The 26,449-nt window shown below is 37.6% G+C and overlaps 4 protein-coding genes across 5 annotated transcripts; 3 read left to right on the forward strand and 1 right to left on the reverse strand.

Moving 5' to 3' along the window:
* Positions 1 to 442: 442 nt before the first annotated feature.
* Positions 443 to 12,016, forward strand: LOC140819355 (pre-mRNA-processing-splicing factor 8A-like). The gene is made up of 26 exons (XM_073179401.1): positions 443 to 912; positions 1,968 to 2,091; positions 2,206 to 2,298; positions 2,438 to 2,828; positions 3,101 to 3,587; positions 3,695 to 4,485; positions 4,577 to 4,662; positions 4,787 to 4,969; positions 5,110 to 5,424; positions 5,603 to 5,907; positions 5,993 to 6,447; positions 6,568 to 6,694; positions 6,824 to 7,065; positions 7,184 to 7,307; positions 7,390 to 7,579; positions 7,671 to 7,778; positions 8,121 to 8,374; positions 8,517 to 9,133; positions 9,212 to 9,318; positions 9,402 to 9,656; positions 9,739 to 10,212; positions 10,377 to 10,538; positions 10,711 to 10,908; positions 10,987 to 11,265; positions 11,350 to 11,592; positions 11,675 to 12,016. Exons 1-26 carry the CDS (start codon positions 593 to 595, stop codon positions 11,864 to 11,866), a joined length of 7,122 nt encoding a protein of 2,373 aa, XP_073035502.1. The 5' UTR covers positions 443 to 592; the 3' UTR covers positions 11,867 to 12,016.
* A 560-nt stretch (positions 12,017 to 12,576) lies between these two features.
* LOC140819494 (protein TOO MANY MOUTHS) lies at positions 12,577 to 14,096 on the reverse strand. Its single transcript, XM_073179615.1, is given in 2 exon segments — positions 12,577 to 13,639; positions 13,641 to 14,096. Coding segments are annotated over 2 exon segments (1,452 nt in total). The 5' UTR covers positions 14,067 to 14,096; the 3' UTR covers positions 12,577 to 12,613.
* A 2,805-nt stretch (positions 14,097 to 16,901) lies between these two features.
* Positions 16,902 to 20,729, forward strand: LOC140820273 (phospholipase D alpha 1). 2 transcript variants are annotated; one of them, XM_073180613.1, is made up of 4 exons: positions 16,902 to 16,985; positions 17,214 to 17,316; positions 18,057 to 19,956; positions 20,041 to 20,729. In XM_073180613.1, exons 2-4 carry the CDS (start codon positions 17,224 to 17,226, stop codon positions 20,472 to 20,474), a joined length of 2,427 nt encoding a protein of 808 aa, XP_073036714.1. In that variant the 5' UTR covers positions 16,902 to 16,985; positions 17,214 to 17,223; the 3' UTR covers positions 20,475 to 20,729. The 2 variants fall into 2 exon arrangements, with proteins under 2 accessions (XP_073036714.1, XP_073036715.1); XM_073180614.1 differs by having other exon boundaries at positions 16,925 to 17,053.
* Positions 20,730 to 21,610: 881 nt separating this feature from the next.
* Positions 21,611 to 22,381, forward strand: LOC140819719 (uncharacterized). Its single transcript, XM_073179899.1, has 2 exons — positions 21,611 to 21,850; positions 22,006 to 22,381. Exons 1-2 carry the CDS (start codon positions 21,691 to 21,693, stop codon positions 22,248 to 22,250), a joined length of 405 nt encoding a protein of 134 aa, XP_073036000.1. The 5' UTR covers positions 21,611 to 21,690; the 3' UTR covers positions 22,251 to 22,381.
* The last annotated feature ends 4,068 nt before the right edge of the window (positions 22,382 to 26,449 follow it).

The following is a 26,449-nucleotide window of genomic DNA, read 5'->3' on the forward strand; positions in this document are numbered from 1 at the left end:
AGCTACTAATAAGTTATTTTGATATTTTTTTGAACAAAAAATCTAAAGTCAATCAATCAATATTTGTAATTTTTTTACACCATAAAAATGTAATGAAATAATTTAAAATCAATTCCATTAATTTCATCACTCCAATCAATTATTTATTGATAATGATTGATTTAATTTAGAAGGATATATTTGATTTGGGAAGGATTCGAGTAATGATTCATATTTTGAGTATGTATAAAATCTACTATAATTAATATTTATTTATTTTTAATTCTTCAAAATAATTTCCATGACAACCTCAACTGGGCCTATATGTACATCATATGAGAGCCCAAATAAAAAATAGTACCCATAATACAAAAGGCCCATAATGGAATCAGCCCACATCATATGGTCGGTGAAATTGACCGTTTTATCACCCATTTGGTAACGGTATATACAAAGTCCGGCCCATTTTGAGCTTCGTCTCATTTCTCTGTCTGTCTCCGGATCCACTGAGAAGAACGCTTGAATCACTCGTTTAGCTTCGGAAACCCCTAAACCCTACCGGAATTCCCCAAAATCTCTGAACTTCGGATTCATGTTTTGTTTCCTGTAAATCATGTACAACAACGGGCAGGAAATGTGGAATACTAATATCAACAATCTGGCGCCACCGGGGACGAGTGGAAGCGGCGGAGCTGCGGGGATGCCTCCTCCTCCTCCGCCTCCGGGAACAAGCGGAGTGCCACCGGTTGCTCCTCCTCCACCCATGTCTTTGCCGCCATCGTACACAGTGGTTCCGAGCGAGGTGCAGCTCGACGAGAGAGCGAGGAAGTGGATGCAGCTCAACTCGAAACGGTACAGCGATAAGAGGAAGTTCGGTTTCGTTGAGACGCAGAAGGAGGACATGCCACCCGAACACGTGAGGAAAATCATTCGGTATGTTTACTTTCTTGCCTACTTACTGTTCAAACTCTAGCTTGCTTTAGTCTTAAGATATGTTACCTGGAGCTTTGAAGTTTAATTTTGGAAGATTTTTAATTGTTTATGTTTAAACGTTGCTATTGGTTGGTGATGGTTTTTGCCTATTCATTCAACTGCACTTTGATAGTGCGTCCTTTCCTTCCTCCGCTGGCAAATTCAGAGTATTTTCTATGCAAAGCTTTAATCTCTTTGTAGTTATACGAATCTCCGTTTTCTTTTAGGAGAGTTTGGTTCTCCTTGATTTATTAGACGCAACCTGTGAAAACTAAGTCAGTTAGTTGTTAGTGATCACTCTTAATCTTACTGTCTACTGGTGATTCTATGTCACCTTTAATGTTTGTACATTGCCAGTACTTATTTCATACTCTTCCTTCAATTAAAATTCTATGCCAATCTTTCACAATCCTGGAAAGCTTTCAAGTTTGGTGGATTCTGATTTATGATGTTAACCTACATTATTGGACCTAGGACTGTAAAAGTCTGGTCTTGCCTTGTGGTGGTAGGGAAAGAACTGAAGATAATGAAGGGAAAACATTTCCTATTTTTTAGGGGGATGATACTTGAATTAGTTTTGGTTATTCTGTCCACCATGATATATATCTAGGTTTTTATTTTCTAACAGCTAACTCACGCTGTCCGATCATGTAAGTTCTTATTAACTACCAGATAGTCATTTACTAAAATTTTATGTCACTCTATTTACAAGTGTCCTTCGATCACAGTTTGAATTTCAAGTTTTGGGCTCTTGCTTATCTAAGATTAACATCTCATTTACCATTCATATCTTTTGTTTGACCACTCTCTCATCTTTTTAAAACTATAATTACGTTAGCATCCAATTATGAACTACTCGCTGTTTAAGTGGTGAGAGTTTTGTTTGCAACTTCGATACGCAGTTTTATGTTATTTAGTTGTTTAACAGCTTGATGTGGCTTTCTCTTACACCCACTTTATACATGTTTTCTCCAATAATTTAACTATCAAGATTTCTTCGTTTTCTTATTTGGCAGGGATCATGGTGACATGTCATCAAAGAAATTTCGTCACGACAAACGTGTCTATTTAGGAGCTCTCAAGTTTGTCCCACATGCTGTATATAAACTTCTTGAAAATATGCCCATGCCATGGGAACAGGTATTCATGTTTGATAAATGGTGTGATGGTTGGTTTTCCTCTTGAATGATTTGTGATGTGGTACAAGGGTCAAGGAGGCATTCATATTAATTTGCTTTTGGTTTATGTCCATAGGTTCGTGAAGTGAAGGTTCTTTACCATATTACTGGTGCTATTACTTTTGTAAATGAAATACCATGGGTTGTTGAACCAATCTATTTAGCACAGGTATGGCTTTATGCGTGCAAAGCTACACCTATGTCCTCGGCTTTCTGTTTGTTGTCTAGTGACCTTTCTGGGAGTCTTTATATAATCTTAACAACATAGTTCTGAATTTATGTTTATATTGTGTATGATAATTTTTTAGTGGGGAACTATGTGGATCATGATGCGAAGAGAGAAAAGAGATAGACGGCACTTCAAGAGAATGCGCTTTCCTCCATTTGATGATGAAGAACCCCCACTGGACTATGCTGATAATATCCTGGATGTGGATCCTTTGGAGCCAATCCAGTTAGAGATGGACGAGGAAGAAGATTCAGCGGTTCATACTTGGTTCTATGATCATAAGCCTCTCGTGAAAACAAAGCTTATAAATGGGCCCAGCTACCGGAAGTGGCATCTCTCACTTCCAATTATGGCAACACTACACCGGCTTTCTGGACAGTTGCTTTCTGATTTGAGCGATGGCAATTATTATTACCTTTTTGACATGGAGTCATTTTTCACTGCAAAAGCACTGAACATGTGCATACCTGGTATGATTGATAAACTGGGTTCATAATTTACTGCAGAAACATTAGTTTTAAAATTATAGACTTGTTTGTGAATTTTTCTGCATTTGGATTTATTTAATCTATGTATTGTGCAATGCCACACAATATCTGTGGAGAGCTCCATTGCATGCCTTCTACAAATCATTCTCTCCTAATTTTTGGTTTGGTGCTTCAGTGGTTTTTAGATTGATAAGTGAAGATTGGTCCATGTTTGTCACTTTCCTTGAATATGCTCTGACGATGTCCTTTGGCAGGTGGGCCTAAGTTTGAACCTTTGTATCGTGACATGGAGAAAGGTGATGAAGATTGGAATGAATTTAATGACATCAATAAACTTATCATCCGGTCTCCTCTCAGGACAGAGTACAGGATTGCCTTCCCTCACCTGTATAATAATAGACCCAGGAAAGTTAAGCTTTGCATCTATCACACTCCAATGGTGATGTACATAAAAACTGAGGATCCCGATTTACCTGCATTTTATTACGATCCTCTTATTCACCCAATAACAAGCACGAACAAAGATAGGAGAGATAAGAAGAATTATGAAAATGATGAAGATGATGATTTTGTCTTGCCGGAGGAGGTCGAACCATTACTTTCTGGTACGCCAATCTACACTGACACTACAGCTGCTGGAATTTCACTTTTGTTTGCCCCACGCCCCTTTAGCATGCGATCTGGTCGGATGCGGCGGGCTGAAGACATACCTCTTGTGTCTGAATGGTTTAAGGAACACTGGTAAGCTTCCAAATTTCAATTTTTAGGGTTATGCATGTTGAACGACTGTCTTATCAAATCCATTAATACCTTGTTCTCCTAATATTCTCCTGATTGCATTTCTTCAGTCCTCCATCATACCCTGTTAAAGTTCGAGTCAGTTACCAGAAACTGTTGAAATGTTTTGTGTTGAATGAACTGCATCACCGACCTCCAAAGGCTCAGAAGAAGAAGCACTTATTCAGGTCTCTGCAATCCACAAAATTTTTCCAGACTACTGAACTTGATTGGGCTGAAGCTGGCCTACAAGTTTGTAAGCAAGGGTACAATATGCTGAATTTACTGATCCATAGGAAGAATTTGAACTATCTCCACCTTGACTATAATTTTAACTTGAAGCCTGTGAAGACCCTTACCACCAAGGAACGCAAAAAGTCACGGTTTGGTAATGCTTTTCATCTATGTCGTGAAATTCTGCGATTGACAAAGCTTGTTGTTGATGCGAATATTCAGTTCCGGTTGGGAAACGTCGATGCATTTCAGTTGGCAGATGGGCTGCAATACATTTTTTCACACGTTGGCCAGTTAACCGGTATGTACCGGTATAAATACAGGCTCATGCGGCAGATACGAATGTGCAAAGATTTGAAGCATTTGATTTATTACCGATTTAATACCGGGCCTGTTGGAAAAGGTCCTGGATGTGGTTTTTGGGCACCTATGTGGAGGGTATGGTTGTTTTTTCTTCGTGGAATAGTGCCTCTCTTGGAAAGGTGGTTAGGGAATTTACTTGCTAGACAGTTTGAGGGACGTCATTCCAAAGGAGTGGCTAAAACAGTCACAAAGCAGCGTGTTGAAAGCCACTTTGATTTGGAGCTTCGTGCTGCTGTCATGCACGATGTTCTTGATGCTATGCCAGGTTAGTATATAAACAGTTTCTGTTTTTTTTATCTTTTCCCCCCTACCATGTGACTTAAATGTCCTTTTGCCATGTCCATTTGACTCCGCAGAGGGTATCAAACAGAATAAAGCAAGAACTATTTTGCAGCATTTGAGTGAAGCATGGCGTTGCTGGAAAGCAAATATTCCCTGGAAGGTATGTATCTTTGCTGTTCTTTGCTGTTTGACAATTCCTTGCGATGATCTTGATGGTAATATCATTATTTTATTTGATTGGACTTGGGCTGAAGTTTGTTGTCAATTATCTTTCCTCGTATTAGGTACCTGGTTTACCTGTTCCCATTGAGAACATGATACTACGTTATGTCAAGTCAAAAGCTGATTGGTGGACGAATGTTGCTCATTATAATCGTGAACGTATCAGGAGAGGAGCAACCGTTGATAAAACTGTTTGTCGAAAGAATCTTGGAAGGTTGACTCGCCTTTGGCTAAAGGCAGAACAGGTACGATCTTTTTATCATGTTCTCACTTAGAATTTGTGTTGTAATCTGGATGCTTGCTCCAGTCTTTCTTCCTCCTGTGGTTTTTATTAATATTCTCTGTAATGCCACTTTCTGAAACTTCTTTTTTTCACTCTCTTCAGGAACGCCAGCACAACTATCTGAAAGATGGCCCATATGTCACACCTGAGGAAGCCGTGGCAATATACACAACTACTGTGCATTGGTTGGAGTCAAGAAAATTCTCTCCTATACCATTCCCTCCATTATCTTACAAGCATGACACAAAGCTTCTCATTCTTGCTTTGGAGAGACTGAAGGAATCTTACAGTGTTGCTGTCAGGCTAAACCAGCTACAAAGAGAAGAGTTGGGTCTGATTGAACAAGCCTATGACAATCCTCATGAGGCGTTGTCTCGTATTAAGCGTCATTTGCTTACACAGCGTGCCTTCAAGGAAGTAAGTTGCCAAAGAAATCCAAATTCCTTTATGTAAATTCACAGCTTTTGGGAAGCATAAATATTCTCATAAGGTGCAAAATGTTTTGTGGTTTAATGATAAGAAAGACTTGCGGTTTACCATTGCACCCAATTTTTCGAAAATAAACATGTTAAGCTGATACTTGAGTGGTCTGCAGGTTGGCATTGAGTTCATGGATCTGTATAGCTATCTAATTCCAGTTTATGAGATTGAACCACTTGAAAAGATTACTGATGCATATCTCGATCAGTACCTGTGGTACGAAGGTGATAAGCGCCACCTTTTTCCGAACTGGATTAAGCCTGCAGATTCAGAACCACCACCATTGCTCGTTTACAAATGGTGTCAGGGTATAAATAACTTACAAAGCATTTGGGACACCAGTGAAGGGCAGTGTGTGGTGATGCTTCAGACTAAATTTGAGAAATTTTTCGAAAAAATTGATCTAACCATGCTTAACAGGTAAGCAACATGATTTTCTCTGTTTTTTGTGGTGGGTGGGGGGTTTAAAATCACGTGCTTATATTATATTTTAATATTGTTGCAGGCTTCTTCGGCTGGTTCTTGACCATAACATAGCTGATTATGTTACTGCGAAGAATAACGTTGTCCTTTCGTACAAAGATATGAGTCATACAAACTCATATGGGCTTATTCGTGGTCTGCAGTTTGCTTCTTTTGTGGTGCAGTACTTTGGACTTGTCTTGGATCTTCTACTTCTTGGTCTAACTCGAGCCAGTGAAATTGCTGGTCCACCACAGATGCCTAATGAGTTTATTACGTACCATGACACTAGAATTGAAACACGGCATCCAATTCGGTTGTACTCCAGATACATTGATAAGGTTCACATACTATTTCGTTTTACCCATGAAGAGGCTCGGGACCTTATCCAGCGATACCTCACAGAGCATCCTGATCCTAACAATGAAAATATGGTTGGCTATAATAACAAAAAGTGCTGGCCAAGAGATGCCAGAATGCGACTCATGAAGCATGATGGTAATGCTCTTCTTTGCCAACCACCTTCAATTATTTAGTATTATTTTATATTTTTATTGTAATGTCAAAGCCAATTAAATTCGATGCAAACTTTTGGTCATGGCATTTTGTATCTTGCAGTCAATTTAGGGAGAAGTGTCTTTTGGGATATGAAGAACCGCCTACCTAGAAGCATCACCACACTTGAATGGGAGAACAGCTTTGTGTCTGTCTATAGCAAAGACAATCCGAACTTGCTCTTTAGCATGTACTTTAGACTATTTCTTTTGTTACTCTACCTTTTCAACTATATAGCTGTATATCTGCTATATAATTGATGTACACACGCACACATATGCATATCACTTGAAACATAATAAATTAATGATGTGTGCAGGTCTGGATTTGAAATTCGTATTTTACCGAAGATAAGAATGACACAAGAGGCTTTTAGCAATACAAGAGATGGGGTTTGGAACCTCCAAAATGAGCAGACAAAAGAACGCACTGCTGTTGCTTTCCTACGGGTAGATGATGAACACATGAAAGTGTTTGAGAATCGAGTAAGACAGATTCTCATGTCCTCTGGTTCAACAACATTTACAAAGATTGTCAACAAATGGAATACAGCTCTTATAGGTAATGATTCAGTATCTCCTTCTAGAGCTCGAAGCTTCTTCCAAAATGCATGAACTGTATATTGTTGTAGTGCTGCTGTTGCTTTTATTTTTACACTGAATAGTTTTTGTTCCGGCAGGTCTTATGACTTATTTCCGTGAAGCAACTGTGCACACACAGGAGCTGTTAGATTTGCTAGTAAAATGTGAAAATAAAATACAGACTCGTATTAAGATCGGGCTGAATTCGAAGATGCCTAGCAGGTAAAGATATGAATTATTCTTGTGGGTTTTGTTTTCTCTGTTTCCTGATTTCTGAGATCTTTTTGAAATTTCTTCTTTTCAGGTTCCCACCTGTCATCTTTTACACCCCAAAGGAAATTGGAGGTCTTGGAATGCTTTCAATGGGGCACATATTGATTCCTCAGAGTGACCTTCGGCATAGTAAACAAACAGATGTTGGCGTGACTCATTTTAGAAGTGGAATGAGTCATGAAGAGGACCAACTAATTCCCAATTTGTATCGCTACATACAGGTATGATGAATTGAAATCTTGCTTTTATCATGTCTTTTGCTCTAAATTCACCTTGTTGTTTACCTCTATCTTGCCTTCAATTTTGTGATAGCCATGGGAGAGTGAGTTCATTGATTCACAGCGTGTTTGGGCTGAATATGCATTGAAGAGGCAGGAGGCCCAGGCACAGAACAGACGTTTAACACTGGAAGATTTGGAAGTAAGCCTAAAAACTATTTTACTTTTCCAATCTGTAGGTTTTTTGTTAATTTTGCCTTCCGGGGGTATAATATTAGTGACACACTTAACAATGTTAGTAGCTGCAATTTTCAAGGTATCTCTCTAGTGTGTTTTCCCTTCACACCCTCGAAAAATGTAAAACATGATCATTGAAGGAAAGAAAAAGTAGAGTTTTGACGGACATTGTGCGCCAAGGTTTAGCATGTTTGGGCCTTTCTTGTAATATCTAGGTTTATCTAGGTGTTCTCCTTGATAGGGCATATTTCTTGTATTTTGTTTTAATAAAAGCATGTTGACACATTTCTTTCTATTTGATTTGTAGGATTCTTGGGATCGTGGAATACCTCGAATTAATACTCTATTTCAAAAGGATCGACACACCCTTGCTTATGACAAAGGGTGGAGGGTGAGAACAGATTTTAAACAGTATCAGGTCCTGAAACAAAATCCATTTTGGTGGACACACCAAAGGCATGATGGGAAGTTGTGGAACTTAAACAACTATCGTACTGATGTCATTCAAGCTCTGGGAGGAGTTGAAGGAATTCTTGAGCATACATTGTTTAAGGGAACATAGTAAGTAACAGTATGTTTATTGTACCCTTAATACACTTATATGTGGAAATGCCTTTTTGTGAAATGTTGGATTGAACATTTTATTGCTCGATCTTTGCCTTTATCCACTTGATGACACCATATTTCTTCCTTGCTTTTTCAGCTTCCCTACATGGGAGGGTCTTTTCTGGGAGAAAGCGTCAGGTTTTGAGGAGTCCATGAAGTATAAGAAATTAACCAATGCACAAAGATCTGGGCTCAATCAGATTCCTAACAGAAGGTTTACACTATGGTGGTCACCAACTATAAACCGAGCAAATGTATATGTTGGCTTCCAAGTGCAGCTGGATCTTACAGGGATTTTTATGCATGGAAAGATACCAACGCTTAAGATATCTCTGATTCAGATATTCCGTGCGCATTTGTGGCAGAAGATACATGAGAGTGTGGTGATGGACCTTTGCCAGGTTTTGGATCAAGAGTTGGACGCTCTGGAGATAGAAACTGTTCAGAAAGAGACAATTCATCCGAGAAAGAGCTACAAAATGAACAGCTCATGTGCTGACATTCTCCTTTTTGCCGCTCAAAGATGGCATATGTCAAAGCCCAGTCTTGTGGCTGAATCGAAGGATGTATTCGACCAAAAAGCCAGCAATAAATACTGGATTGATGTTCAACTTCGCTGGGGTGACTATGATTCCCATGATATTGAGCGATATAACAGGGCAAAATTTATGGATTACACAACAGATAATATGTCTATCTATCCAGCACCAACTGGTATGCTGTTTATATAATAGATGATTTATTACAAGTGCTGACACCTCAGACGAGTAACTTGGTTGATTCCATGTGCAGGGGTAATGATAGGACTGGATCTCGCCTACAACTTGCATTCTGCTTTTGGAAATTGGTTCCCTGGGTCAAAACCATTACTTGCCCAGGCCATGAACAAGATTATGAAGGTGTCATTCAATTTTTTGTTTTAACATTTATTGTTGCCGATTAGTTAGCTAGTCATGCTAATATTAAAATCTTTTGCACGCAGTCAAATCCAGCATTGTACGTGTTAAGAGAACGTATAAGAAAAGGGCTGCAGTTGTATTCCTCAGAACCTACAGAGCCTTATCTATCATCTCAGAACTATGGGGAGATATTTAGCAATCAGATTATCTGGTTTGTTGATGACACAAATGTCTATCGAGTCACCATTCACAAAACTTTTGAGGGAAATCTTACGACAAAACCTATTAATGGTGCCATTTTTATTTTCAACCCCAGAACTGGTCAACTTTTTCTGAAGGTTGGTTGTACAACCTGCTATATTTCCCGAATATCTTGATATTTATGCATAAATTTACTGTGTTTGTGTAAATCTCTTACAGGTTATCCACACAAGTGTCTGGGCTGGGCAAAAGCGTCTTGGTCAGCTGGCCAAGTGGAAAACTGCTGAAGAAGTGGCTGCTCTGGTACGGTCATTGCCTGTCGAAGAACAGCCAAAACAGATTATTGTGACTCGCAAGGGCATGTTGGATCCATTAGAGGTCCACTTGCTTGATTTCCCTAATATTGTGATAAAAGGAAGTGAGCTACAGTTACCATTCCAGGCTTGCTTGAAGATCGAAAAATTTGGTGATCTAATATTGAAGGCCACAGAGCCACAAATGGTGTTGTTTAACATTTATGATGATTGGCTGAAAAGTATCTCATCTTACACGGCATTCTCTAGGCTGATATTGATTTTACGTGCCCTCCATGTCAACAATGAGAAAGCTAAGATGTTGCTGAAGCCTGATAAGACAATTGTCACCGAGGCTCACCACATCTGGCCTTCGTTATCAGATGAACAGTGGATGAAGGTGAGATTTTTCGGTCCATGCCCGTGTATTGCCCATGTGTATGACAGTGGCTGTCGCAATAGTTTTCTGTTCCGAGGGAAAATTTCTGTATTTCACATCACTGATGGCTTCTAAATATAACAACTCTCTCTAATGCTTTTGTTCTCTTGTGAACTGTAACATAGGTTGAAGTTGCTCTAAGAGATCTTATACTTTCTGACTATGCGAAGAAGAACAATGTGAACACGTCCGCATTAACCCAGTCCGAGATCCGTGATATAATTCTTGGAGCTGAGATTACTCCACCTTCACAACAGCGACAACAAATTGCTGAGATAGAGAAACAGGTGATCCCATCTCATGCATAAATTGCAGTATGTTTATTGTTTTGCTGCTTAGTAGTTGTATTTTTTTATCCAAGCCTATGATGTAACTATGTTTTAATTTAAGATATTAATGTTTCCTATCAAAAAAAAATTTTTTTTTTTTAATCATAAATTGACTTTTATGTCCGTTTAGGCAAAGGAGGCTAGTCAGCTCACTGCAGTCACTACGAGGACCACAAATGTGCATGGAGACGAATTAATAGTCACCACTACAAGTCCCTATGAGCAAGCAGCATTTGGTTCGAAAACCGACTGGCGAGTCAGAGCAATATCCGCCACAAATCTTCATCTCCGGGTGAATCACATATATGTGAACTCTGAAGACATTAAGGTAATTTCATCCTGAAGTCATATTAGAATCAAGTACTTATCATGGAAAACACTCGCTAAGATTGCCTTTCTTGAGCAGGAAACCGGATTCACGTACATCATGCCTAAAAATATTCTGAAGAACTTTATATGTATTGCTGACCTCCGCACCCAAATTTCTGGTTACCTTTATGGCATAAGTCCTCCAGACAACCCTCAAGTCAAAGAGATTCGTTGTATTGCAATGCCCCCTCAGTGGGGGACTCATCAGCAGGTTCATCTTCCATCAGCTCTTCCTGAGCATGATTTCCTGAACGATTTGGAGCCTCTAGGATGGATGCATACACAACCAAATGAACTGCCTCAGCTGTCACCCCAGGTTTCTACTTGACCCGATCTATATACTTCGTTTACTCTCATTTTGCATGGATACTCTCATATCATCATCTAATGCTGAATGTAGGACCTTGCTGCTCATGCACGGATCTTGTCAAACAACAAACAATGGGACGGAGAGAAGTGCATAATTTTGACATGCAGTTTTACTCCTGGTTCTTGCTCTTTAACCGCGTATAAGTTGACCCCTTCTGGTTATGAATGGGGAAAAAGCAACACAGATGCTGCGAGTAACCCCTATGGCTACCTTCCGACTTTCTACGAGAAAGTTCAAATGCTCTTGAGTGATAGATTCCTCGGTTTCTACATGGTACATCACACCCTCCTCCAGTTCTTTTAAGTAATCTGCTTGCTCTTGCCAGTCTCATTTGTGATCAATTTTGGTTGTGCAGGTACCCGACAACGGTCCATGGAATTACAATTTTATGGGCGTGAAACATACCGTGAGCATGAAATATGGGATGAAACTCGGGACGCCTCGAGAATACTATCACGAGGATCATCGGCCTACTCATTTCCTGGAATTCAGCAACTTGGAGGAAGGCGAAACTGCAGAAGGTGATAGGGAAGATACCTTTGTATAATGTAGTATTCCCTACCTCCAGAGTTTTTTGTACTTTAAAGTTCGAAGGTATTTTATTATTTACCTTCTGTTGAGCAACTCATTTTGAAGAAATCCAACAAATGTCTCTCTCTTTCTATGTTGTTCAGTAAAGTAGTTGCAGGTTTATTTCCCTTGGCAAAAATACTTTCGACGCTCTTCAGAATCTATTTATTTCACAAAAAAAAAAATATTTTAAAATGTATCGTACTCAAGTTATCCACTTTTCATAAATTTTTTTATTTTTTTTAAAATATAAAAATGTAATTCAATAACACCAAAAGATCGTTGCAAGTTAAATTTTCTTTGTGATTGTTTATATTAAATTTAACATTTTGCCAATTTTTTAATTAAATTAAAAAATATAAAATGCTTGTACACTGGTAATAAACATTGGGCTAAATCAATCTCGAGCGAATATTCACCTTCGTCACATCTTAAACAATTTTTTATTTGTGTGCGCCACAATATTTCTTCCTCCATTTGTATATAATATATATATATATTTTATAAGAGACGGCTGGCCTAATCGAGCAAATTATCCGAGTGTCAAAGAAGGTAAAAGATCATAAAATTTGGCATTTCAACAATTTTTTTAATCAGTTGACTACTCGAACAAACAAGAAGCACAACCTAACACAAAAATGTCACCAAGAAAATGAAATTTACCATCTACTCACAAATACTCTATATTTACAATCTTACACTGAAATTTCAAGAAAATCTTCGATCACACTATCCATAAAACAAACCAGAAAACAGCAGTCAGCCCAAGAAAACTCCTCAAAAGTGTTGTTTTGTGCATCGTAGCGCTTGATTTGGAGTTTGATTTCAACATATGTTGCAGAGTAACTGTTGGCCCGACTTCCGGTGTCTCACAATGGCCAATGCCTGCATCAGACAAGGTGTCCAAATCAATTCCTAGCCCACTTTTTGCATCGAAACAAAGTCCCAAATTATTATCAAGCTTTAATTTCCTTCTCATTCTCCAAACCATTTCTCTTGTGAAAGGAATAGGCCCTTCCAATCTGTTGTTATCTAGCCTAAGCTCACTTAAACCATTCAAATTCACAAGATTTGGTGGTATGGTTCCGTTAAGTTGGTTGCCATTAAGATGCAACACGCGCAGTTCTGTCAGCTTATCTATTGACTCCGGTATCAGCCCTTCTAAATTCATGTTGGATAAACCTAAGATCATCAAACTATTCAATCCCTCGAAAGCGTCTTCCGGGATTGTCGTAGCCGTTGAGGGGTTGCCATTGAGGATTAGAGCTTGGAGGGAGTTGAGATTCTTGAAAGGATATGTGAATGGATTTGATATAATGTTGTAACTTAAATCCAGAAGGATAAGGTCTTTCAAACCATTTAGATTCGGTGTCGGATCCGAAATGCGGTTACGACTTAAATCTACCTTTAGGAGAGAATCACAGCTTAAAAGTTGTGTAGGGATGGAACCTGTGAGATGATTTTGGTTAAGGTCTAGTATGCTTAGTCTTTGGAAAGAAACATCAGGAATTGAACCGGAGAGTCTGTTGCCACTCAAATCTAACGAACTTAGACCGGAAATCCGGCCGAGTGAAATCGGAATCGACCCGTTTAGATTGTTTCTGTGGAGATCCAGGATTGTTAAACGGGTCAAATTGCCTATCTCATATGGGATAGGCCCAATGTGTCCATTTTCCCTAAGAACCAAAGTTTGCAAATTGGAGCCCAACAAGCCCAAAAAAGATGGGATTGGCTGTGGGTTATCAGGTAAAGCAACGGTAAAAGAATAGGGTCCGAAGATGTGGGAGCCTAGTAATGGAATGGGAGATGAAAGAACGGGTCGGATCGCAAGTCGGGAACGCCGTGTCGTCGGACAATGCACCGAACGACAGCGATACGACATGGAAGACATTGTCTTTATCGGGCATGCACTCGATCCCATGCCAACGACCACGGCACACATCCGGAATCTCGGTAGCCCATTCGTTTCCGGTAGCTCTCATCACATCATACACCGCTTCTTGCTCTATAGGGTCAGTTTTAGCTCCACTTCTGGAGCTGGTCAGACCGGATTGCGGCCCATCGACTAGAGCAGGTGGCGCACCCGAATCGGACATGATCACGGTGAACGACATGCTGAATCTAACTAAAAGGAGTAATAATGATATGATCAATATTGTAGAGAAAGTGGAATCCATTTTTTGGTGGGCAAGTTGGAGAAATGAAGTTTGAAAACAAATATATAAGTAAGGAATTTGATGATATAATTATAAGTTGGTGAAATTGTTGGTTACATAAATTGAAGTAATGTGTAATAATGAGGTCACGGGTATTGAGAGGAGTAGGTCCTTGGAGTATTAATGTCTATCACGGAGTTCATACCTTAGGATTCATTTCTATTATTGCTGTATATTATTATATAGAGTTTTAGTGTAGATAAAATTCAATTTGTGCGGGCCCTTGATTTTTAATAATTATCATGAAATATTTAATTTATTTACCATTTATCTTATAATGAACATTTGGAACTAAGAGCCTCAACCTTATATTTTATTAATGCACGATACTCTGCTCTCCCACTGAAGCAGACTATACCTTTAAAATGTAAGTGTTTGATCCCCATCCGAGATTAGGTAAGCCGGTTCCGCAACAAATGCAACATCGTCGATGTCAATCGAAAGAGTATTTTAAGATGAGTAGATCTTTTGTGAGACGGTCTCACGAATTTTTATCTGTGAGACAGGTGAACTCTACTGATATTCATAATAAAAGCCAATATTCTTAGCATAAAAAGTAATACTTTTTCATGGATGACCTAAATAAGAGATACTGTCTCACAAAATACGACCCGTGATACCATCTCACACAAATTTTTGCCTTCGAAGATATTACGAACCATTCATTTTTTCTACTCGAGCTTCACAAGTAGTGTGCTTAGCGTATCCGAAAAAAGAGCACATTCAGACTGGATGTACATCAGTGGTTTGCAGCAAAGAGATGCTCATGTTTCACACCTGAGAGTAAGTCTTTGTATGAATTCAGGTAACTGCATAAGAAATACAAGTGGGAGGCTATGTCGCATGGATACGAGTATGAGTATCGTATCGAATAAGATACGGATACGACGACACGTCAAATTTTAAAAATATTAGACACGATACGACTAGTATACAACAATCATTAATATATATATATATATATATATATATATATATATATAAATATTATATATATTTATATTTATATAAATTTAGTACTGAAAAGTAAAAATTATAGAAATGGAATGAAAGAGACGGAAAAATGTATTTAGGGATTCAAAAGCTCAGTCAAATTTATTTTAAATTATTTTCTTTTAGTCCCTAGAAATTGTATTTGCAATTTTGCTCAAACGTATCCGAAAAACGTATTCATGCGTGTCTATGACGTGTCCTCGCCGTGTCCAAAATGTATCTGGATGATGGTCAACCCTAAACAAAGTCAATGATACGGATTTTGACGTATCCGATACTTAAAATAAAAATAAAAATTAAGGTATCCATGTTAAGTAGAATATCATGATCGATGATGCGATCAGAGGTGTCTAACCGGCTATGTTCCATAATGTACAAACGTCTATTTCTTTCGAGTTGTCGGCAAATTCACATTCCTCCTCCCTCCAATGCCAAATATAGGCCGCGTCCAGATTTCTATTATATAATTATCTAAAAATTTAAAAACATAGATAAAGATATAACTGAATTTGAAAATATATAGATAAATATAATATTGAAAGATTTGAAAAAAGGTATTCTAAGAATATATAAAATATATTTCATATAATTGATGAATGTGGTAATAATATTACTTTGGTGTAATTTGACCATATTAATAATGAGTTGTGTCTCAATATATAATATAGAATATACATACATATATATATATATATATATATATATATATATATATATATATATTCTAGGAGTACGTCTCTTATTAGACGGTCTTATGAATCTTTATCTGTAATACGTGTCAACCTACTGATATTCACAATAAAAAGTAATATTTTTTCATAGATGACCAATAAGAGACCCGTCTCGCAAAATACGATCCGTGAGATTATCTCACACAAGTTTTTGTCATAATCTAGATATGGGATTTCAAAAAATTAATGTGACATAATTGCTAGAGAAGCGAGCAAGCAGCCACCACCATACTCTAATAATGATATTTATTTTGATAATAATATGTACTTGATTTTTTTTAATGATGTATCCAATTGCAAATAAAGCAACTGTCTAATAATTAATAATAATTATTACACAAAATTCATAAATGAGAACGTAATATATATCAATTTTGTTAGCTTGATTTTTTTATCCAATCTGATTTTTGGAAAATATTATTTTTTATTACAAAATTATTACTTTCCATTCTAAATATTAATCAGGTCAACTCATCTCACAGATATGAATATATATGATATCGTCTTATTATTATTATTATTATTATTATTATTATTATTATTATTATTATTATTATCTTCGTAATCAATTAATATTGTCAACTAAAATTATATACCAGATTAAATTTCAAATTGTAAACATATAAAAAGTAAAATTAAAACCTATAAACCATATAAAATTTTACTTATCGATTGGGTTTAAACATCTTTAATTGTCAGATTTAGAATGTTAAGTTTATAAAATATTTATTTTATAGTAATCAACAAATATAAATAATTATATTATATAATTTAAAAAAGCAAAAACTTGTGTGAGACGGTCTCACGGGTCATATTTGTGAGACGGATCTCTTATTTGGGTCATCCATGAATAAGTATTATTTTTTATGCTAATAGTATTACTTTTTATTGTGAATATGGGTAGGGTTGACCCGTCTCACGGATTAAGATCCGTGAGACGGTCTCACATGAGACCTACTCATTTAAAAATGGATCTTCAACGCAAACCATACAAAATTTGGATATATATCATAGAGATTCGGGCTTAATATATTAGTAATATTATTAATTATTAATAAACGAAAAATAGAAATATCCTCTCTCTTTGTGGATAGGCCTCGTGCTGCTCTGCAAAAACAATCCATTCCTCTCGGAGTTCTGCCGACTTCTGCACACGGTAATAATCGGACAGCATTCCGTTTTTTGGCCTGACAAAACCCTTCTATTAATTTCCCACTTTGCAAGGTTTTATGATATTTTTCTTTTGTTAAAAAAATGCTAATGTTTGAAGGTTCTTATTTTTCTTGATTTTGACTAGGAAACGGTCTGCGGGTTTTTTATTTTATGGTTTGCCTCTGGAGTTTGGAAAATGATGTGGAACTTCTTGCTCTTTTTTGTGATTCAGGTGAACAAAAATGGCTCAGGTATTACTTCATGGGACTCTCCATGTCACGATCTATGAAGTGGATAGGTTGGGAAGTGGAGGGGGTGGTAATTTTTTCAGCAAGGTATAAAATCATCGTTCATTTGGTTTAAATCTTTTATCTTTTTTGTTGGATTTCGCTGTTTTTACAATTTTTTCCATGTGGGTTGGATCTGTTCTTGTAAAGATTTGACTTTGATTCGTGTAAGTTTAGTTATATGCCGTTTGCTTGTGGAATTCCGGAGATGGAGATGGGATCTTGGGAAGCATTTGATAGTTTGATTTGACTCCCTCAGGATCTATAGTGTTTTGATCTTCTTGGGTATGGTTGCTGTTTGAATTTTATTGACTTTGCTTGGATATACACACACTTGTACTTTTTAGAAAATCCTAGGTGATGATGATGCTTTAACTCAATTCAACTTGCTCGATGTGATTTGTCCTTGATCTTATCATATACTTCATTGATCAGATTCGTGAAGAATATTTCTTGAACTGTATTATGGAAAGTTCTTTTGTTCGTTTTTTTCGAGTCTTTCTGTAGCAATCATCGTTCTCACTGCAAGGAATTCACAGAGCTTGCAGATTATAAATTCATCACTTTGTTAGACTTAGCAGGAGTGTGCACCCCTTCTTAATGCTCTTTACGTATATGGAATAATATCAGGTCTGCAGGTCTGACTGTTGTTGCAATAGTTATACTGCTAATTTAATGAAAATATTAATATTTCCATTAATTTTTTCCCGAGTTGCTGTTTATTATATCGACTGTCGTGTTGATTGTTGATCGATATTGATAAATATCATTGGTTAATGTTATATCAGCTCAAGGAGAACTTTGAGGAAACGATTGGTATTGGCAAAGGAACTCAAAAAATTTATGCAACTATTGATTTAGAAAAGGCTAGAGTTGGGAGAACGAAAATTATTGAAAACGAACCTAGTAACCCTAGGTGGTACGAGTCTTTTCATATTTACTGTGCACATATGGCATCAAATGTGATATTCACTGTCAAAGACGACAATCCCATCGGTGCCACTTTAATTGGAAGAGCTTATGTACCTGTTCCTGAGCTTATGGAAGGGGAAGAAGTGGATAGGTGGGTTGAGATATTGGACAATGACAAGAATCCTATAAGTGAAGGTTCTAAGATCCATGTAAAGTTGCAGTTTTTTGATTTGACTCGAGATCGTAACTGGGCTCGTGGAATTAAAAGTTCCAAGTATCCTGGGGTTCCATATACTTTCTTCGCTCAGAGAAAATGTTGTCGGGTTTCTTTATACCAGGATGCTCATGTACCAGACCGATTTATTCCAAAGATCCCTCTATCTGGGGGAAAGTATTACGAGCCCCACAGATGCTGGGAAGATGTTTTTGATGCGATTACCAATGCAAAACATTTGATTTACATCACTGGATGGTCAGTCTACACAGAAATATCATTGATACGAGACTCTAGGAGGCAAAAGGAAGGAGGTGATACGACTCTGGGTGAGCTGCTTAAGAAGAAAGCAAGTGAAGGCGTGAAGGTTATTATGCTTGTTTGGGATGATAGAACTTCTGTTGGTCTGCTGAAAAAAGATGGGTTGATGGCTACCCATGATGAAGAAACTGAACATTACTTCCAAGGGACTGAAGTGCATTGTGTGTTGTGCCCTCGTAATCCAGATGATGGTGGAAGCTTTGTTCAAGATTTACAAATTTCTACCATGTTCACTCATCATCAGAAGATTGTTGTGGTGGATAGTAGTTTGCCTAATGGAGAGGACGAGAGGAGGAGAATCGTGAGTTTTGTTGGGGGTATTGATCTTTGTGATGGGAGATACGACACTCCCTTCCATTCGCTTTTCAGGACACTAGACACAGCCCATCACGATGATTTTCATCAGCCTAATTTCACTGGAGCTGTAATCACGAAAGGTGGGCCAAGGGAGCCTTGGCATGATATTCATTCTCGGTTGGAAGGGCCAATTGCGTGGGATGTTCTCTTTAATTTTGAACAGAGATGGAAGAAGCAAGGTGGGAAGGATATATTACTCAACTTTAGGGATCTGGAGGATGTTATTATTCCTCCATCGCCAGCTACATACCCCGATGATCAAGAGACGTGGAATGTCCAATTGTTCAGATCTATTGATGGTGGGGCGGCCTTTGGATTCCCTGAAACGCCAGAAGATGCGGCCAAAGCGGGTCTCGTTAGTGGAAAAGATAATATAATTGACAGGAGCATTCAAGATGCATATATTCATGCCATACGTCGGGCCAAAGATTTTATTTACATCGAAAATCAGTATTTTCTTGGAAGCTGTTTCGGTTGGGATGGCCATGATATTAAGGTCGAAGATATTGGAGCTATGCATCTCATTCCTAAGGAACTTTCTTTGAAGATTGTTAGTAAGATCGAGGCTGGAGAAAGGTTCACCGTATACATAGTCGTTCCTATGTGGCCTGAAGGGATTCCAGAGAGTGCATCTGTTCAAGCTATCTTAGATTGGCAGAGGAGAACAATGGAGATGATGTATAAAGACATCATTCTAGCTCTTCAAGCTAAAGGCATTGTGGAGGACCCTCGAAATTACTTGACGTTCTTCTGCCTTGGGAATAGAGAGGTCAAGAGAAGTGGCGAATACGAGCCTTCTGAAAAACCAGAACCTGATACAGATTATCTGAAAGCGCAGGAGGCTCGCCGTTTTATGATATACGTACATGCCAAGATGTTGATAGGTTTGTAATAAATTCTGGCTTGATGTTTGAATCTCTCCATGAACTGATTGTTACAGGTTTCTGATAATCTTTCTTGTCTTGCAGTTGATGACGAGTACATAATAATTGGATCAGCCAACATCAACCAAAGATCAATGGATGGTGCTAGGGATTCGGAGATAGCCATGGGAGCCTACCAACCCTATCATTTAGCCAACAGGCAGCCAGCAAGAGGCCAAATCCATGGTTTCCGAATGTCATTATGGTACGAGCATTTGGGCATGCTGGACGAGACGTTTCTTCATCCGGGAAGCAAGGAATGTGCTCTGAAAATGAATGAGATAGCTGACAAGTATTGGGATCTCTATTCGTGTGAAGAGCTTGAAAAGGATCTTCCCGGTCACTTGCTCCGCTACCCCATCGGGATCGCCAGTGAAGGCGATATTACAGAGCTTCCTGGAACTGAATTCTTCCCTGACACTAAAGCACGTGTCCTTGGCACAAAGTCTGACTACCTCCCACCTATCCTTACCACCTAAGACGTGCAACAATGCCATGCATATATTTTGTCATCTTAACCAGCTATGAACTTTTATTTCCTGCGAATAAAAGCGTTGTTTTTGTGTGCTGATCTGCGGATATCGTGCTTTAATTCCGCAGAGATGTTGTGTTTCTTTAAGGGTTCGAGTTGTTTCTGATCTTTGTCGGCTTTGTGACTGAACTGATGTGTGTTGAATATGCAGTTTTCCGTATTTGCACCTCGAGTTTATATCTTACATTTGCATTTTACTTTAGCTTGTTTTACTGAAATATGGATTAAATTTACATCGTATGTCATTTAAATGATAACCTCGTATATATGATAAATATAGCAGAAATATGGCATCAAATCTTCGCGTTGTCAACAATGATCGTCTGCTTACGGTACAAGAATTCAATTTTGCCTAGTACTTTCTTGGAACGTTGGACACTTGGGTTTTTATCATTCTTGGACCTGCTGTCCTTTGTATCATGGACAAATAGCAAGTGGAATCCGATCAGGTTCATCACAAGTTCTATGCATATAGTTCTTTCTGCACACTCAAATTCGAGATCTTGCTTAAACGAACTCCTATCACTTGAAACTATAAACATTGATAATATTTTATGCAAGTCAAGAATATTTTTTGATGAGAAAAAAAGACATACGCATAAAACAAGAGGGAACTAGAAAGAACCAAAGAAACATGTTCCACAACATTCTCCACATGTAATAATATCATACGCAACTTTGGAAAGAACCTTCGGTATAACACATGAAAACCATGAATGCATTGTCTCTTTCCAGACTGTTTCTTCTCATTAATTCACCAATTTTTTATACATAAAAAACAGTAGGATAATTTGATCGGTAACATGTACGTTTGACTCGTGAGATGGTATGATAAAAATGTATGATATATGCATTATGTTTTAGAAAAAATGGTGTCATCGACTTTTAATTGATTGATACTAGTAGAGAAGACAAGAAATAAAGATTTTGAAGAGATCATGATCAAATGATAAACTACCCCACCAAACACTCTAAACCATAGGCAACAATATCTACAAATAATAAATAATAAATAATAAATAATAAATAAATATACCAACTCGCAAACAACCAACCCCACCAGATTTTCATATTCAAAAAATAAAAGCCTGTTTAGGCCCCCCCATACGTTACAATTCCAGCAATTTGTTTGGTTCTGTGGTCCTGTTTTCTTCTGCGCTAAAATGTTGACTTCTCAAGCTCTGGTCCTGGCCACAGCCATGGCTGCCTCTGCTGGCACCATAATCATCTTCAATCTTTTCCACGAAAGATATTCCCCAACTCCCAGAAATCAAGATTCCCCTCTCCATGGAAAACAAGAACTGAAATCTTGTTTATCATCAGGTAAAACCAGAAACAAGACAAATTTTTTTTGTATCAATGTTCTAGATTCAATCCTGGTATTTATTCAAGTTTTGCAATTATAATGGATCATATTCTTGGATCAATCCCTGGTTTGCATGTTGTACGGTTTTTATTCAACATTTTTGCATGTCTAGGTGGGAAGAGAAGGGATGGAAAAAGGAGGAAAAGGGTTCGATTCGCAGATGACGTGAAGCTGGATTCAAGAAGGGACTCGAATGAGAAATTCGACAAAAAGGGAAACAAGAAAGTAGCTGAAGTTGAGAGCAATCGTTGCGGGAAAGAGATGCTTGGATTACGGAGAAATATGCCTGCGAATCGAGTGGCTTTGTACAGTGGGATTCTGAAGAATCGTTTCCAGACTATGGAATATTCGTATTGACTCATTTTGATTGGTTGTAATGTATATTTTGTCTTTTTTTTGGTTTTCTTGGGAAGAATTCTTGTACAGAAAAATGTTTGGACAAAAAAAGAAGAAAATGGTTCTTGGATTTTCTCCACCATTTGTAAATACAGGAAGATTAATTAGCTCTAAAATCTCCAGTTTTGGGGTGTATAAATTCTAGAATAACAAATCTTTGAACACTTCAGAATACAAATGATTAAATATTAATAATATTCTTTCTATGATAGCATATTTCTTTTCTTGTAATTATTTATGCTTTTATTGATTTTCTTGATCCGATCTAAATTTTCATAAAGCTCCCATTTTACCTTCAACAATATATAATTTTAGACGTGTAAATTGGTTCATGTTATTTTCCGATCTCACGTTTCATCGTGTATGTTTTTTGTGAAACGGTTACACGGATCTATATTCGTAATACATGTCAGTTCGTCGAAAATGGACTAAAAAAAATACTTTTTCATAGGTCGAGTCAAGTGCGTAGGAGATTCGCCTCACACAATTGACTCGTTAAACAGAGTTTTTGTGCATTCCATTTACATGTATCGGAATCTAACTAACGATAGTTTATCTCATATAAAAATTTATGTGATATACACGAGAAATTTATGGTCCAATTCCAGCAAGTGTCACTAGTCTAGACGCAGGTTTCGAAATTGCCCTGAAGTTGAAATAACGAATAAAACTGTGAGAAGAGGGCCAGGAGGGTGTCCCAACGTAGCCCCTCTGACGTTCAAGTCAGAGACTGAAAATATAGGTGGAGAGCAGTTATGGTGCTGCTGATATTTATAGGAAAATATCTGAACCCGTAATGAGCCTTCTGTTGGGTCGATAAATTAGAGGATATTATTATTGATTTTGTGCTTCAGTAATATCAATTAATTTGAGAGTGCAGTCTTATCCTTTTAGTGGAATAGAATAAGATTAATAAATTATTTTGATAAATCATGAGTTGATTGGATCAAATTAATTTATTGGAGCTTAATTTAATTGAATCCGATCAGGTCCCTTTGGTGGCTCTAATATAAACTCAGATAAATTATATGAGTTATAATTTATGGTATATGTGGGATAAATTTATCTAGACAGAATTATACATGGAAGTTTATCAGCTAATCTTCTAGATATGGTATAATATATTCTGTCCATTTAAATTCATATTTTAAAAGATATTCTAGTTATCTTTTTGTTACAAGATATCAAAAATATATTGTATATATATATGTGATATTGTAACTTGTGACCACACACAATCCTACGTTTAGAGTTTGAGAGAACACCAGAGAAGGCTTGGAGGTTTGAAGCGTAGATCCAGTACAGAGGAAGATCGTAAGCACGCTTCAAGGGTAATCTCTAATTTCCTGTGTGTTGTAATTAATTGATTGGTGTTAAATACGTAGAACAATCAATCCTGTGAAAAAAGGAGAAGATTGAAATCACAAGAATTTAATTTTTGTGATCCGATCTTCTCGGTCTTGTCTAACAAGTGGTATCAGAGCCACGGGTTTTGATATTGTTTTGCGTATTTCGAATTAATTAATTATTTATGCATGTTTTAGTTTAAAGCGGTGTTAGTTTTATGTGATTATGGTTTGAATGGATTGATTTATTTAATTTTTGAACAGTTTATGGCCTTAGTTTTTTTGGTGAAATTGTATTTCGTATTTTCGAGTCTGTAACCAAGGGGGTGGATTACGACTCCATGTTTCCCCTTGTTTATTTTCGTGCAATTTTATTGTATTTTTTCGGATTTGGGCTTTTCTGTTACTGTTTAAAGAATTGGAGGGCCGTATGCAATTTCGATTAAAACTACAAGGACCAGATTGCAATTTCGTCCAAAGAATTCCAGGGACCGGAGTGCACCTTCTTCAAATCGTCAGGGGCCTGTTCTGCAATTTCCAAAAACCACCATGAAAGTGCAAATCTGGATCGCGAAATCTGGAACGCCACGGCCGCGAGGGTGAGGAACGAGTGCGAAGTGACTTACGGTCCATCTCATGCGTCGTTCTTCACGTTGGAGTGGGCGCGATTGAGATCCGAAAATCACAAAATTTTTCGCGCTGGATCTTGGAAAAATCGGGCACCGATTTTCGTTTTCGAAATGGGTTTGGTGTCTCGGTGGTTTCTGGATGACTAGCGCGGTGTAAATCTTCGCATTGGCAAGTTTCCGACGATTCCAGCGGCGGCGTGGGGGCAGCGGCGGCGGCGGCGTTTTTTTGCTGCAGGGTTGAAGAGAAGTCGAAATGGGTTCTGGGTCGCGGGTTTCGGGTCATGGGCTTCGGGTCGGATCTGGAGTTTTTCTTGGGCCAAACAAGTTGCTGGATCAACTTGGGCTGGACACTTTTAAGAATTGGAGTGTTGGGCCAATTTTTTGGGCTCAATTAGATCTTTAATTTTATTGTGTCTAGGATGAGCCATAAATTTGTTCTTGTTTAATTATTGCTTATATTTTTCATTCATGTATCATGCCACGTGGATTGCATAAACACCGCTTTAAGTACCATATTGTCATGCATAAAATTTTATTTATTCTATTTTGGAGAATAAATATTTTGATTAATAATTGAACTATTTTAAGAGTTAAAATAGTCATGATTTTATTAATCGGATAAAACCCAAAATTAAAGTTTAAATATTAAGTGTGAGAGGGTATATTTTTTAATAAGCCCACGGTCTCCCTTATTAGTCCATTAGTAAGAATTATGTATGCCTCGTGCCAATTTTATTGGTCTCCCTATAGGAGGGCTACATTGTTTCGGTTACTTGATTGGACTAATTATTATAATTATTTTATAGTAAAATTAATTGTGACCACCCTATAAATGACATAATTAATTTGATACTTGATAAATAAATTAATTTAAGGGTATACACTTAAGTCAATGATATTGTGAGAATTTCCTATAGAATATTTTTACAATATTTTTGATGGCCAAAATCAAGCAATACTAAATTGATATTGCATGAGTTGCTAGATATATTGAATTTAGTGGGAGGGTCCCAGCCTAGCTATAAATAACATGTTTTTTTCTAAAGAAAAAATTATGTATTTTGGAGTTTTAGGTAATTTGCTGTGTTGTAGTAGTTTTTGGGATCTACAAATGCATTTCATGCATAACACGAAATTTTAATTATTGCATTGCTCATTTAAATTTATTTTAATTTCAGAAAAATGTCTGGAAATTCATTGTCTATGATTTTAACCAACAACCAACTAGTCGGAGAAAATTACATTGATTGGAAACGTAATTTATTGATTGTCTTAACTGCGGAGAAACACAAGTTTGTGCTCAATGAACCCTGTCCATTGGTGCCTACGACGGAGTCCACGACAGCTCAAAGGCAAGCTTATGATAAGTGGATCAGTTCTGATGATATGACCCGTTGCTACATTTTGGGATCCATCTCAAATGTGCTGCAACAGAAACATCAGAATATGGACACTGCTACGAAAATCATGGATAGCCTCCAAGAAATGTTTGAGCATCAAGGACGTCAGGCACGACAAGCAGCCATTCGAACCATTATGAACATGCGCATGAAACCTGGGACGCCCGTGAGAGATCATATGCTTGCATTAATCGCTCAGTTTAACGTGGCTGAGGTGTTAAGGGCTGAAATCAAATCAGAGACACAGGTTGACATGGCACTTGAGACTCTCCCTGAGATGTTCTCACAGTTTAAAGTTAGCTATAACATGAATAAACTAAACATGTCCCTGACTGAGCTGATGAAGGAACTCCAAAATGCTGAAAGTGTTTTTAAGACTAAAACTGGTGATGCATTTGTTGTTGCTTCTGCTGGGCCGTCTTATTCCAAGCCGAAAGGTAAAAATGGGAATAAAAGGAAGAAGCCCAACAAGAAGGGTCCACAACAAAATGAGAAGAAAGTCAAGGTAGATGGCAAGCCTAAGGGAAAATGTTTCCATTGTGGAGAGAAGGGTCATTGGAAGAGAAACTGCCAAGGATATCTAGCTTCCAAGAAGCAGGGTAGTGGTGAGTTATCTTTTATTGAGTCTTGTTTAGTGGTTGATTCTACTGATACTTGGATTGTAGATTCTGGAGCCACTAATCATATATGCAATACTTTGCAGGGGTTCCAAGTAACCAGAAGCCTCAATGAAGGGGAACATACTCTAAGAGTTGGCACAGGGGCTGTGGTGTCTGCAAAAGCTG

The sequence above is a fragment of the Primulina eburnea genome, chromosome 18 (genome assembly GCF_022965805.1).
Source record: "Primulina eburnea isolate SZY01 chromosome 18, ASM2296580v1, whole genome shotgun sequence".
NCBI classification, from domain to species: Eukaryota; Viridiplantae; Streptophyta; class Magnoliopsida; order Lamiales; family Gesneriaceae; genus Primulina; species Primulina eburnea.

Excerpts from the sequence above, each read along its gene's own strand:
- LOC140819355 (XM_073179401.1), top strand. The coding sequence starts at position 593 with ATGTACAACAACGGGCAGGAAATGTGGAATACTAATATCAACAATCTG. Across the intron at positions 2,829-3,100 it reads ACTGAACATGTGCATACCTG|GTGGGCCTAAGTTTGAACCT; the intron begins GTATGATTGATA and ends GTCCTTTGGCAG. Across the intron at positions 9,134-9,211 it reads TATCTATCCAGCACCAACTG|GGGTAATGATAGGACTGGAT; the intron begins GTATGCTGTTTA and ends TTCCATGTGCAG.
- LOC140820273 (XM_073180613.1), top strand. The coding sequence starts at position 17,224 with ATGGCTCAGGTATTACTTCATGGGACTCTCCATGTCACGATCTATGAA. Across the intron at positions 17,317-18,056 it reads GTGGTAATTTTTTCAGCAAG|CTCAAGGAGAACTTTGAGGA; the intron begins GTATAAAATCAT and ends ATGTTATATCAG. Across the intron at positions 19,957-20,040 it reads ACATGCCAAGATGTTGATAG|TTGATGACGAGTACATAATA; the intron begins GTTTGTAATAAA and ends CTTGTCTTGCAG.
- LOC140819719 (XM_073179899.1), top strand. The coding sequence starts at position 21,691 with ATGTTGACTTCTCAAGCTCTGGTCCTGGCCACAGCCATGGCTGCCTCT. Across the intron at positions 21,851-22,005 it reads GAAATCTTGTTTATCATCAG|GTGGGAAGAGAAGGGATGGA; the intron begins GTAAAACCAGAA and ends TTGCATGTCTAG.